Source organism: Trachinotus anak, unplaced genomic scaffold, assembly GCF_046630095.1.
Source record: "Trachinotus anak isolate AG129_WGS33_773 ecotype Australia unplaced genomic scaffold, CSIRO_AGI_Tana_v1 ptg000014l, whole genome shotgun sequence".
NCBI lineage: Eukaryota > Metazoa > Chordata > Actinopteri > Carangiformes > Carangidae > Trachinotus > Trachinotus anak.
The window spans coordinates 19,027,189-19,040,771 of NW_027273865.1; the positions used below are offsets into that span (position 1 = coordinate 19,027,189).

At 39.4% G+C, this 13,583-nt stretch overlaps 2 protein-coding genes across 7 annotated transcripts; one reads left to right on the forward strand and one right to left on the reverse strand.

Moving 5' to 3' along the window:
- Positions 1-88: 88 nt before the first annotated feature.
- On the reverse strand, positions 89-8,587 carry taf15 (TAF15 RNA polymerase II, TATA box binding protein (TBP)-associated factor). Of its 6 annotated transcripts, none has more exons than XM_071497296.1 (16): positions 8,438-8,581; positions 7,699-7,723; positions 7,255-7,288; positions 7,082-7,148; positions 6,803-6,863; positions 6,259-6,440; positions 5,934-6,126; positions 4,152-4,186; positions 3,561-3,593; positions 3,248-3,357; positions 2,876-3,005; positions 2,702-2,794; positions 2,500-2,569; positions 2,279-2,367; positions 1,898-2,045; positions 89-539 (listed from the first exon to the last, which is right to left on the reverse strand). In XM_071497296.1, exons 1-16 carry the CDS (start codon positions 8,445-8,447, stop codon positions 500-502), a joined length of 1,320 nt encoding a protein of 439 aa, XP_071353397.1. In that variant the 5' UTR covers positions 8,448-8,581; the 3' UTR covers positions 89-499. The 6 variants fall into 6 exon arrangements, with proteins under 6 accessions (XP_071353397.1, XP_071353399.1, XP_071353401.1 ...); XM_071497298.1 differs by having other exon boundaries at positions 6,803-6,860; positions 8,438-8,580; XM_071497302.1 differs by having other exon boundaries at positions 349-539; positions 1,898-1,919; positions 2,285-2,367.
- A 2,460-nt stretch (positions 8,588-11,047) lies between these two features.
- LOC139632434 (trichohyalin-like) lies at positions 11,048-12,532 on the forward strand. Its single transcript, XM_071497353.1, has one exon. It carries the CDS (start codon positions 11,048-11,050, stop codon positions 12,530-12,532), a length of 1,485 nt encoding a protein of 494 aa, XP_071353454.1.
- The last annotated feature ends 1,051 nt before the right edge of the window (positions 12,533-13,583 follow it).

Below are 13,583 nucleotides of genomic sequence, written 5' to 3' on the forward strand. Positions count from 1 at the left end.
CCCTGCTGCACACAACTAGTGAATTCAAAATGCATTTCAGGTCTTATGTGTTTTAAGTGATGGGTATAAAGTCACACAAAGCAGGAAGAAAAGATCACAGTTTTTAATATCATTTTTGAAAAAAAAAAAAAAAAAAAAAAACCCAAGTAAAACATTTTATTCGTTCATACAAAACAATGGTATGAAGTCTACCTCACAAAACATCCCCAACTAGAGTCTGAGAGAAAATTAAAAAGGATGTACAAAGAAAGAAAAAAAAACAAAACAAAAACATGCCAACAGTTCCACTCAGCCCAAAGTCCCTTCACATTAGCTCAACACATGCGCCCCTCACTCACAGATGAACAGCAATAGTTGGGATGCACTGGCTGCAAAAAAGGTACACAAATCAGAATATCTGATATATCCCCTTTCCTGATCCTTTTTCCCAGTTTTCCCAAACTAAACCCTCCCTCCACTACAAACTCAAGGGCTGGAATGGTTTCCATCTGTTCAACGGTTAGTATGGCCGGTCTCTTCTGTCGTCTCTGCGGTCACCTCTGTGGGGAAAAGACAATGTCTGTTACTGGCTGTTTTTTTAAGACCAACATTAGCTTTTGTCATTAAATTAACAGTTATGGTGAGGATGACAAAGTGGCAAATTCTCCTTCACCCACCCTTTCCCCTTTTAAATCTGTATATGGATAACATAATTTGCTTTCAGTAAAGCAACCGTCCTTCCTTTAACAACCCCTTTATTAATGTAGCATTTCACCGTCAGTGAGTACCAATAAATCAAAATTTGCAAATACTCAAAGGGCACAAAAACGCCATGTGTGCTGCATGAATATTAGATACTAGACACTTCAGGCTTCTTAATAAGCAGGGACGTAAAGAGCCTGGTTTCAGGATGGCAACCTAAACACCCAGTTTGGAGGCATTTACTGTGGTTACAGCAGAAAACTGACAAAATTAAATATTTCTAAAACCTCTCACTTGGAAAACTTAAGCTTCATTTTTCAATGTCTTTAAGCTTAAAGGCCAGTGATGTTTTACTGACAACAAGCATAAGTATTTTATCATTTCCTGTGACAGGATTGATAGTCACATTCAAGGCTTTTTTTTTTCCATAGAATGAAATTTCATAACCATTATACTGAGTATTTATACTAAATGTGAAAGTGTGATGGAAAACAAGTAGAGGCAATATGGTCTAGAATAATTCATTATTCTATCTTTTTCATTACTTCCCAGTGGCATATAACATACATTCTTAATTATACATTATTAATGAAACTTGGATTAACCATTTTAACATGAGTGATTCATTAAGTTCACTTAATGTGCAAGTGACTAAAGCAAGGAGCTTCAGTGCAGTGGCCTTACTACTGACAGTGTTGGCTACAGCTGAAATGATGCCAACTGAAACGCCACAAAACAGGATGGGGCAGCCTCCTGCAGCACAACAATCCCACTTTAGCTTAGAAGAGTATAACACTTCCTGACAACCTACAGTCGTATACAAAAACCTTTTAGGACTGATGTTACTGACTACAGTAGACAAGAGCAATTATTTACCTTTGTAAATACAATTTAAAACATTTCTCATTTAAAAAAAAACAAAAAAAAAAAAAACAACTGAATTTAATGCATGCTTTCACAACCTGTTGAATTCTTGGAGAGATTGGCATATAGTGCACGCTGTGGGTAGATAGTATGTAGTATGAGACTGGGAGACATTTGTCTTCAACAAAGTTACAGATCCAGGACCTTTTTACTCATCTCAGGCAAGCTACACCCTCTTCTGGTCATATAATCTAACTGCATCAGCAAAGACAGATTATGCAGGAGTCATCATGCAGAAGGTCGAGCTTTCATGTAAAATGTGAAAAATGTAACAAACAAAACTTTCACAAACCTTCCTCCCATCTTGTAGCCACCTCCAAATCCTCCACCACCACCACCACCACCTCCTCCGTAGCCTCCACGGTCTCCCCCACGGAAACCTCCACGACCTCTGAAGCCACCACCTCTGTCACCACCATAACCGCCTCTGCCTCCACGGTCTAGGAACAATCACAACAATTATGTCAGTGCAAAAAGAGGAAGCTGGAACAGGGTAAAAAACCCATTGACTGAACAGACTTGCTGTTGTTGTTTTGTATATGCAATCACATCATTTTTGCCCTAGTCAATTTTTTTATCTAGAATTTGGTCAAGTTATTTTCAATCTAACATGTTTTCAACAATGTGAACAGATAAGCAGCATCGGAACAGCTACTCAAGTGAAAGTACTCACCTCCACCTCCAAATCCTGCATCTCCTGGTTTGGGTGCACCACACTTGTTGCACTCTTGCCGCCGTGCAAAGTTCATGTTGCCACAAGAGCTGAAGAGAGAGATTTGATGGGACATTTTACACACATCAATCAACTTTACAAATTCGGCCAAATGACCCACTTCTGCTATACATTAATGTTTTTTTTAATTATATAAAAACATGAAACCGTCTCCAACGAACCTGTTGGGACAGGGCCAGTCTCCTCCCTTAATGTCAAAGTTGGGTCCTCCGCCACCACGACCCCTGAAACCTTGAAAAATCAAAAAGGACAATTGATTAAAAGCAGAGTTGCAACATCCAGCACAGATACATCAATTTAGAAACTGGTTTTAATCTCTTTCGTCTGGTATTTGAGGCCTCGGACAGCTCCACCATTACACACCTCCTCGTCCCCCTCTCCCACCTCCTCTCTGTGTGAACTCAGCTCTGCGGGTGGCAAATGATACTTTGATGGGTTTTCCATTGAATTCCTTGCCTGAAATTACAACACAACACATCTGTGAAAGTGATGTTAAAATTTTACTTGGGAATTTTAAAAATATGCCAAGGCTCTTACCGTCAAACCAGTCAATAGCAGCTTTGGCAGAGGGTGGGTCATCAAATGATACTGTAGCTTCTCCCTTTGGCCGCCCAGTGGCCTTGTCAGAGTAAATGTTGATCATTGGCTGGCCGGTCTTCTTGTTCACCTAAATGCAAAAAAACAAAACAAAACATTAAATTCTCAGTGGATTCAATAGCATTCACCATTTCTACACCTGTTTGGGATGGAGTGCCAGGTAATTCAAACAGGTTTAATGCTCAACTAAATCTCAGATAACTGGTTCAAAAAAATAAAACAACTGCAGTGTGACACATGGTTTGGCTGCTAAATAGTCATAAGGAAAGTAAAAGGAAATTAGTGCCATGTAATGTAATATGACTTATTCACCTTGATGATACCAATTTGCTTGAAATAGTCGCCAACTTCCTGAACTGTAGCATCTTCTCCTAGCCCCTGGACAAAAATGGTGTTGTTGTCAGAGTTGTCCTGTTCTCCAGCTGTGAAAGAGATCAGAGAAGAGGAGACATCAGCTATGAAATCAGGACTGGCTGTATGTGAATGATTATATATGGAGATCATTCAGGCAGTATATCGACATTCTGATATCAGATTACAGTGACAGGATACATTTTCAATTAGGGCTGATATACCAGTTCAAACCTTTGTTCATTAATCATGTACTACTCCAAACCAGTCTTACCTGGTTCATCCCTTGAGCCGTAGTCTCGAGAGCCTGTAAAACAGAGGAGAGGATGGAAGAGAACACTTGAGGAAGGAATCTTAAACTGTCCATACTGTATCACAGAAATAATTATTAACTTCATCCCTACCAATGCATAATGATACAAAGAAAATTAAGCAAAGCCCATGTTTACAGCTCTCTGATGGGTTTTTTCATACCGTTGCACCACATACCAACACCTTGCAACAAGAACAAAACTGTTGTGCTTTCTTTTTTTGAGCTTACACCAGAAATGAAAACCACCAAAATGTCTCCAGTATTAGAAAGATTTCCTTCTTCGTCCTGGGAACACCTTTGCCATTTACAATCAGCCCATGCAACAATACCATTATTTTACAACTCAGGCTCCATGTTCTTTACCATATCTGAAGTCACTTATGAGAAATCCTGCCTAGAATAATAGGTTGAGTCCCTTGGGATCTGGACATGAAAATGGTGGCATTCATTGAGTTTTTTTTTTTTTTTTTAAATCCCCCTCTTTTTTTTTCCTTTTTGCTAACTCAAGTTCTTTCCTCCCCCACCGACACAGTTCTGATGCTCGTCACTTACCACCGTAATTTTTGTAGCCACCACGGTCACCACCTCTGCAGAGGAAAAATTGGAGATATGATGGCTTTTCCTTTGTCCCAACTGAGAGCTCAAAGCTCCCCTACATCCCCATCAGTATGCACTCCTGCCAGGGTGTGCGACTATGGTGGAAATGTCTCACACGAGGAATGTGTTAGTCTTTGACATTAGAGATCAATGAACAGACGACTAGGCAGCTCCGACTTAACAATCAGGCAGACGAGTGAAGACAATTATCACATGTCACTGGGTCACCATTTACAAAACAAATTTGGTACTTTTTCTATTTACTTGACCAGATTGGATACCAAGAGCTGGAAAACCAGCTGAATGTGTTTTTTCTTAAACATGAGAAGCCAAATTGGTGTGAAGGGGTGTAGCAACTTATAAGCAATCTTCCACTGAGTGCGTTTATGAGATCCTTTAACTGAGGTCCAAGTTTTAGTTCAATCACTCTGAACACCTGTAGTATAAAATGTAGATCCATGTTAACACAATACACATGTTCGCCATTGTCAAATATACAACACTTGAATGAAACCTGTTGAATGTGAAGCAGCTGAAGATGTGGCTCCAGGTCTAAGGGCATCGTTTCAGTGGCATTTCCATTGTTCAAAAACTATTATGTGGTCCTCGGAGCACAAGAACAAACTAAAGTTGAGTTTTTGGCATTTAAAAAGTATGGTAGCTGGAGATTTAACTTTGATAAAAATAAAGGAAGCACAGCAAAAGAAAATACTCGCTCTTTGTAGATCAAGGTCAAATTACAAAATGTGAGAACCGCTTGTTGGCTGCTTTAAAAAGGTTTTCACTGGTCTCAGGATATATGTTAAATGTAGAACAAATATGCAGTAGACAAAACATTATTATAACAGTTGGCTTCGCATTGTTACCTGGTCACCCAGCATGTGGAGCTCTCAAAAACGTACCAAAGTTGGTCTCCAAAAAATTTCAAAACATACCATTTTGTTTTCCCGAGCAGATTAGGCAGATGGGTACCTTAGCTAGAATCTCCCTTCAAAACTGATGTGCTAGTTTTATAGATCCTAAAGTGGGAAATGGGCCCATTTTCACAAGAGCACATGTTTTTCCTGTGTAAGAAATCTTAATGATGTGCTGCAGCATTTTTCTTCCTACGGCATCATCTGTTTAGGTAAAGCTCTGAAAGTTTTCAATGTTGGTATTTCACTTAGATATAGTCTCTGACACTAGGTTTCCTATTGGCCATTCTGTTGCAGAAATGGGGGAGGGGGGGACAAAAAACAAAACAGTCCCAATGTCTGGGATAAGATGGTTACACAACAAGGTCTCTGGTGCCTTTAGAGCTCCTATTTGGTCAGACATGTTCAGTCTCCACTTATTTAAGACCTCAGACTTCAATCATGAATGGATCCTCTAACCACAACCTACAGTAAATTCAAGTACCAATCAGGATCGATTTAAAGCTGCATGTCTCTTCTGTAAAAACTTCTGAGTGAATCAAGGTTGATTAAAGAAATTCTGACACGGTTCAGGCAACTGGAGCAAAATGCAGAAGGGTGGTGAATATTACCTATGTGGTCTGTGACAACTTTGGAAAAAAAACTAAACAAAAAAATATTACCAGAGTTTGGGGATCTGGAGCACAAAGCAGATGAGTGGTGAAAATCAATTATGTGGATGGTTTGTAGTTGATGAGGGATGATGGGGGAGAGCGACAACAAGTCATGTCTCATTTCACAGTGTATAGAGGTACCTTGGGGGCAGTGGCACTGTGCAACTTACCCCATACCAGGAGGTCCACCTCTTCCGCCACGGTCGTATCCACCACTGCGGTCATATCCGCCACGGTCGTATCCACCACTGCGGTCATATCCGCCACGGTCATAGCCACCACGGCCTCTGCCTCTAAAGCCCCCTCCTTCTGAACGGTCTCCCTGGTCACGTCCAAACCTTCCACCCTGACCACCACTTTCGCCTGGTACAGACAGATTTATTGAGTATACATATACAATCTGATTTACTAGTTAACACATTTGTGTTGCATTCATAGGTGCTTACAGAACATAGATGTATTCACCATATTATTTTAAGATCCAGTTAGTCATACCTTCACTCCATCTTCCATAGCCAGCACCTCCTTGCCCCTGGCTACCATATCCACTGCCAGTGCCAGCGCCAGCGCCCTGTCCCTGGCTGCCGTAAGAAGTTTGCTGTGCAAAGTTGTCTCCTCCTTGCCCCTGGCCACCATAGGAACCTTGCTGTCCATAAGAATACGACTTGTCGCCATACCTTGAAGTAGTTTTAGAAAAATCATTACAGTCAGAGCAACAGAGATTCCAAATAATTATATCCAAAGACTTAAACAGGTAAAACACGTACGGCAACATTAGTCAAATTAACTATATTGCATAACTGGTTTGCTGGTTTCCATGATCGGCGTTTCAGACTGCTGCAAAACAAATTCTGCATCTGTACTTTTTACATGTGTAACAGTATGCTGTACAGATCTGTATCGTTTAATAATGTTCATATTTTTTAGGTTAAAATTATGAGAAATAATTATTCTACTTTTTAATGCACTAGGTCATATTGAAAGGAAAAGTGACAGTCAGTGAAAATCATGCCGACAGATTAAACAATGTGTATCTTACCCAGATGAATCCTGCCCATAACTTTCATAGCTCGGTGGCTGAGACTGGCTAAAACCATCTGCTAAAACAAGTGAAAAACAAAATCAAAAGTTCAGAAACTGAGAAACATCAAATTTCTTTTAACATATTTCATTAATTCATTGTTTTATAGTTTTTGATGCAAGAAATCCCATCACAATTATCTTAGAAATGTTTGCTAGAACACCATGATAATATTGTAAACACAAATATCAAAACAAGCTTGTAAAAAAATTACTCTGGTTTATATTTGCATCATACCTTGCTGTCCATAGCCAGTGTAACTCTGTCCCCCATAAGAGCCACTGCCATTTCCTTGTCCATAACCCTGTCAACCAGAAAGGCCAATTAAATAGGTTATAATAAAAAAGAAAAGATCATTTGAAATTATGATTCTTACAGCCAGGAGACTCTAATTTGGGAAAGGGCCTCACCTGTCCACTCTGCTGACCACCATATGATCCATAGCTGCAGACACATGATGAAAGTAGTTAGCTTCCAGGTCTAGGAACATTAGAAACTCTTGTGTGGCTTAATTATATCCAGTGTTGCCAGATTGATAATAGAATTTAGCAGAAAATTACCAAAAGTAATAAAGTGATTGTTGTCAGAACACCAAATTGAACAGAAAAAACATCACTTGCTAATTTAGTGCATTTCATTTATCAAAATGTAAACAAATAAGGGCTAAGAAACGTGGCTCGGTTTGTAGCCCACAGCTCAACTCATTGAATCCATCTTAACATTATTTTTTCACAGTTTATATCTGTTCATACAAACGAAGAGCTTAATTCAACTGATTTGGGCAATGATGCTCGATACAATAAGATACACAGTCAATTAATGCGAGGATTTACATGTTATCTTCTGCACATTACCTTTGTGAGCCACCGTAGCCCGAATCTGAAAGGGGGAATAAAACAGTGTTTTTTTAGTAGGAGAACAGGAGGTAAAAAAAAACGTGTCTACTACATATAAGAAGGTGGCTAAGCAGCCTGTGAGGCTGTGTAGGCTTGACGGCAGATGCTTGAATGCAGCAGGAGAGGCCCGTCGCCACGCCAATGCTGGAAAAAAAAATGGCGGTCAATTTCTGCGTGGTTTGGGCTAAATGTTGAAACGAAACCAACCAACCTCGCTTCAGAAATGCGGTCCATCCTCCTCAAAAAAACAGTCTTGTGTTAAAACACGGCGATTATATATAAGTAACAGCAGCTTAAACAAAAGCTGCGTTTGTTCGGTTAGCACAATTTTCTTTTTCTCTTTCAGCCGAGGAAACAATAGCATCGGTGTAAACAAAGAGGCATTTAGCAGACACAGACGTTAGCCGAGGCCCTGCTCAGGCTGCTGTAATACCACACACCTATCCGCCAACAGTGGGTTAACTTTCAAAAGGCGTTTTCACAAAGCTAGTTGCCTATAAAAAAGTTTAGTCAAACCCCCGATAAAGCTAACTTTACTGTGCTAAAAAAAAAAAAAAAAAAAAGACGCTCCATGAAATAGACGAACCCTTCCCTCCGGCCTCGCGGTTAGCGGCTAATTTAGCTCCAATGCTACTTGACCTACTTTTCATGATCATCAGCTAAATTTTACAATGAGAAAGAAAACAAGCTGACTTACCGGTGGCCATCCTGTGCCGTTGTGTTGAAAGAATAATATGCGTGTGTATATATAGTTTAAAAAATAATCGATGAGTTCCGTTTGTTCTGATTAGCTGATAAAAACCCCAGCCGACATGTACGCAGCGGAGAACAGAGCTGGGTTCACTGCGGCACTTCCCTTAATGCAGCTTCTTCCTCCGCCTGCTCCAGCACGCTGCTCTTATCCAACCCTAACCCACACTACCGCCACCTACCGCGCCAAATGCACAAAATAAGGATGTTTATTGCAATTGTTGAAGAATGTGGAGTAAACATAAATGCATGTGAGCATTTCAAATTAAGTGATGATAGTATTCTTTCACCCAGGATGAACTGGACTCGTAGTGTGACTGTGATTGATTTTAAATTATTTAATTTCCTCAGCACGCTGAACATTTTTTTTTTACAGTAATGTAAAGTGTTCAGCAAAGTATTCATTTCCTGTACATTTTGTATGTAATTATGTCATATTTTTGTTCTACAAAGTCACAGTGGCCATCTGAAATGTACTGGAGACTTATTTTTCCTATAAATTGCATAAAACTAATAAAAAAAATTTTTTAAAAACCATTCATTTAAGCATACTTTATCAGTGATTGATATTTCAGCCACAGAAATGACATATTTTATTTTAGATTTAATACCGTTATTGCTCTTATTGGTCACTCCACAGGATGAGTGGTCACTCCAAATGACATGAAGACCTCATACTGTTAAAAATTGATTTAAAGAGATTGATAAACAATAAAATTCACACACACAAAAAATAGATTAATCAGGTTTTATTAAATTTCACTGAATTTTGATGAACACAAACATTTCAAAAACATTATTTTTAATCAAAATCAGAAACATATTAGTGATGCACACATTCTGACAGTGTTTTGCACATTTCATTTCAACTTGATAATGGGATAAATACATTTTGATTATCAAATCATTTTGATTTGAACCATGTATTACCTAATCATGTAATCCTGGTTTATCACATACAGTTGTGAATGTTTGCTTGTTTCATTTAATTTGACAATCATCATGCTACTGATTTGGCATGCCAACTGGGGGCACGTGGTGTTAACTGCAGGCATTTCTTTAAAAAATAAATAAATAAAGCATTTTTTCTAGTTATTAAAAAACACAAAAGAGCATTGAGTGCACTACCAGTCCAAAGTTTTAGGAAACCCAAAGTTGTTACTGAAATTTCCATAGTGTAATGTCTCAGTAGTCTTGAAATTTAAGCATAAAACAAATAGATAATAAAGAAAAAAAAAAAGGAATCCAGCCATCCACCCATTCGCTATACTGCTTATGCTTTGAGGGTTGTGGGGATGTTGGAACCAGTCCCAGCTGACACTGAGTGAGGGCGTTGTACACCCTGGACAGGTCTCCACAATTATCACAGATATGAAATTCTAGAAAAAAATGCATTGGAATTTTTTTCAAAGAATACTAAAATAAAGTGTTAAATATAGGCTGAATATATTAAATATATGAATTCTCAATTGAATATAAAAGGACAAAAACTGCCAAATTATATAATTTATATAAAGTTTTCCAAACAGCAACCAAAGACATCATGCTTTAGGATATGGTGATGGACATTTTTCTCAGTTTTCTGTTGTTTTATAAACTAAACATTTGATTGAGGAATTCATCAGAAAATCAATTGATAATTAAAATAATTATTAGTTGCAGCCCTATTCAGCATGAAAAATAGCAAAGCAATGAAAAACGTTACAAGTTGTGGGTCTGACTCATCCCACATGGTGAGGACAAAGAGCGATAAAATAGCATGATACAAGGCAAACAGATAAACAGAGATCAACAGGGACAAGCTTGATACAAAAATATTCTTCAGATATGAATAATAAACAATAAAGCCTATGTTATAAGGTTACACAGAGTTTAAAGGGCTGCTGTATGAGATTGGTTGATGAAAGGATCTGCTAATGCTCATGATTTTGATTCAGAGAAAGGAAATAACTATGAATGCTGTAAGTGTTCTAAATGTGATATGAGATTTTTCTCCAAATATTAATATATATGCACTGAACATGAATCATAAACCAGAATTACTTTTAAACAAACAAAGCCAAGAGAAGACACAAATCTTTACAAACCCCTTACAAATATATTTATATCTTTATAACTATATACAGCTGCTCACTGTAGTTTTTATGAAACAAACAGGAGGAAACTGCATTTGGTGCTATAGTGATTATTTGGGGCAACGGGATGGTGTGTGGGGAACTGAGTCAAAATAAACCAGTGTCTGTGTGTTTATGGCAATGAAGGGCCATGTCATACAATAATGGAGCTCTACAGGCTTTCATACACACAGTGCTCGTCAATAAACGACATGATGACAGGAAGAAAAATATAGAATATCACCAGTCTTGTACTTGTACATAATATTTTAGCGCTGACATGACGAGGTTCCAGTGTTCTGTCTGATGTCATAGAAGAATAATTCAGTTCCACAGCAGAACTTCAGTCGAGGGGAACCCTTTGTCATTTCACACAAACACTCATCCCAGTGAGTGAGTTATCATCAGGCACATTTTTAGAGAGCAACTCTAAGAAATCAAGAATGGAGAAACTGAGAGCCCAACACCTGTACAACGACCTCTGTAGCATCTATCAGGAGGAGATCAGCAAACTCTCCGGAGAGATGGAGGCTCTGCAGCTGAAGAACCATGAGCTGAAACTGCACTACAGAGCTCAAATCACAACTGAGAGGGAGGAAAAGGAGGTCATGCGCGTAAAGTTGGAGGAGCTTAACAATGACCCTCAGAGAACTGAAGCCATGACCCAGGAGGTGAGAGCAGAGAGGGTGGCCTGCCGTCCAACAGTGGAGGAACTTCTTCAACAACTTAAGGAAGCAAAAAGGCAGCATTCAGCTGAAAAGCTGATGCTCACCACTGAGCTCACTGAAGCCAAACAGCAGCTGAAGGATCTCAACCAGCAGCTCAAGAGAGAGAAGCACTTGAGGATGCAGGTAGAGGCAGACAAACTGGAGGCTGTGGAGATCGCTGAGACTCTCTTCAAAACAATTGAAGAAATGCAGAGGGCCTCTGAGGAGTGTTCAGCTGAGCTCAAAACAAAGAAACTAAAACAGGATCAGCTTCATCTTGAAATCCTGAAGCTGCAGCAAATGCACCAGGAAGAAAATGACCTGAGGGTCCAGGCAGAGGCTGAAACCCAGGTCATGCACGTAAAGTTGGAGGAGCTTGATAATGAGCTTCAGAGAACTGAAGCCATGACCCAGGAGGTGAGAGCAGAGAGGGTGGCCTGCCGTCCAACAGTGGAGGAACTTCAACAACTTGAAGAAGCAAAAAGGCAGTATTCAGCTGAAAAGCTGATGCTCACCACTGAGCTCACCGAAGCCAAACAGCAGCTGAAAGACCTCAACCAGCAGCTCGAGAGAGAGAAGCACTTGAGGATGCAGGTAGAGGCAGACAAACTGGAGGCTGTGGAGATCGCTGAGACTCTCTTCAAAACACTTGAGGACATACAGAAGGCGTCTGAGGAGTGTTCAGCTGAGCTCAAATCTGAGAAAAGCAAACAGGATCAATTTCATCTTGAAATCCTGAAGCTGCAGCAAATGCACCAGGAAGAAAAAGACCTGAGGATCCAGGCAGAGGCTGAAACCCTCACAGGCTTCATGAACGAGGGCCTCTTCTATCGAGACCTGGACTGCCAGCTCCGGACAGAAAGAAAACTGAGGGCGGAGGTAGAGAGGAGGAGACTGGAGGCTGTTGAAATCAGCAAGGCTCTTTTCCAAAGATTGGAGGAGGCCCGAATGGTCACAGAGAAGCTGTCAGCTGAAAGCCAGACGCTCGCTGACAAGCTGAAACAGGAGGGGAGTAACCAGGATGCTCTGGTCCGAGACATCAAGGAGCTTACTCAGATGCTCCAAAGAGAAATGGCTTTGAGGGTCCAAACAGAGAACTATGAACTGGAGGCGGTTGAGGTTGTTGAGGCTCTCCAAAAGAAAATTAAACAACTAAGAAAGATGCACATTGCCAGGATGAAAACTTCCTGCCGGAACAGAAGGAAAAGAGCTGCCCACTGAGAACCATCAGCCCTCTCTGTTTAATCTCCTTTCTGCTAATTTCCTTCAGTAAATTCATGTTATCACACTTTTTTTTTTTTCCTTTTCGAGTGTCATTTCTCTGCTGTCTAACACCTAAACTGAACTGATTGTATTGTTGCTTTAAGATTATCAGGACAACATGTTGTGTTACATTTCCTCCACTTTTCATCATAACTTTATGGTGTGGAAAATGCTTAAACTGCACTGTAAATCACTTAAAAGTTTATTGGAAAAAGCCTGCTCTGCACACAAAACTTGTTTACATGCACACCTGCTGCACGATAACACCCTTCACAACATAACCAACGTAAATCCAGACCAGATGTGCAAACTGGTTATATCAGCAACAAGATCCAGGAAGAACAGATACTACAGGCGGTAAAGAAAAGGTTAAATGCAATAAGGTCATTCCGCATGTGTCTGTTATATGGAGTTGGATGAGTGATTTAAGAAAAAACAGCAGCACTGACACCAACAGATTATAACATTTCTTTCTGTTTGTGATGCAGATAATAAAAGTTTGTTTCCTGTTGCATGTGTTATAAGTTTGGACGAATCTGAAATATTATTTGGAACATTATCTTTAGTGTTATGATTATTGAAAAATACAAAATCATTATTAATCTTCAGTTCCTCAAGCGCTAAATTGATATATTACACAATAAACCCTGTTTATATTTCTAATACTTTCTTAAAAAACAGAATGTTTTGAAAGTGAAAATGTAAAAAGTAATAAAATGAAATGACCATGAGTCCTTCAAGTATAAATAACCGTCAAGAAAAACAAACAGGTCTACATTAGAGCTGTTCTGCCTTGTTTCCCTCACACTGAACTAACTACTGCCAACCTCAGCTTCTATAAGGACGTCTCACTGTGATCAATCTTGAAGAATCGGTGGGAGATATTTGTTAGTTACTTCATCGCATGCTGACATTTTACATGAAACATCTTTGACCTGAAAGAGTTTCATGTACATGTGCAGGAAGTGCTCACTTTCAATGATGCCTGAATTTGTGACAGTACAACCAA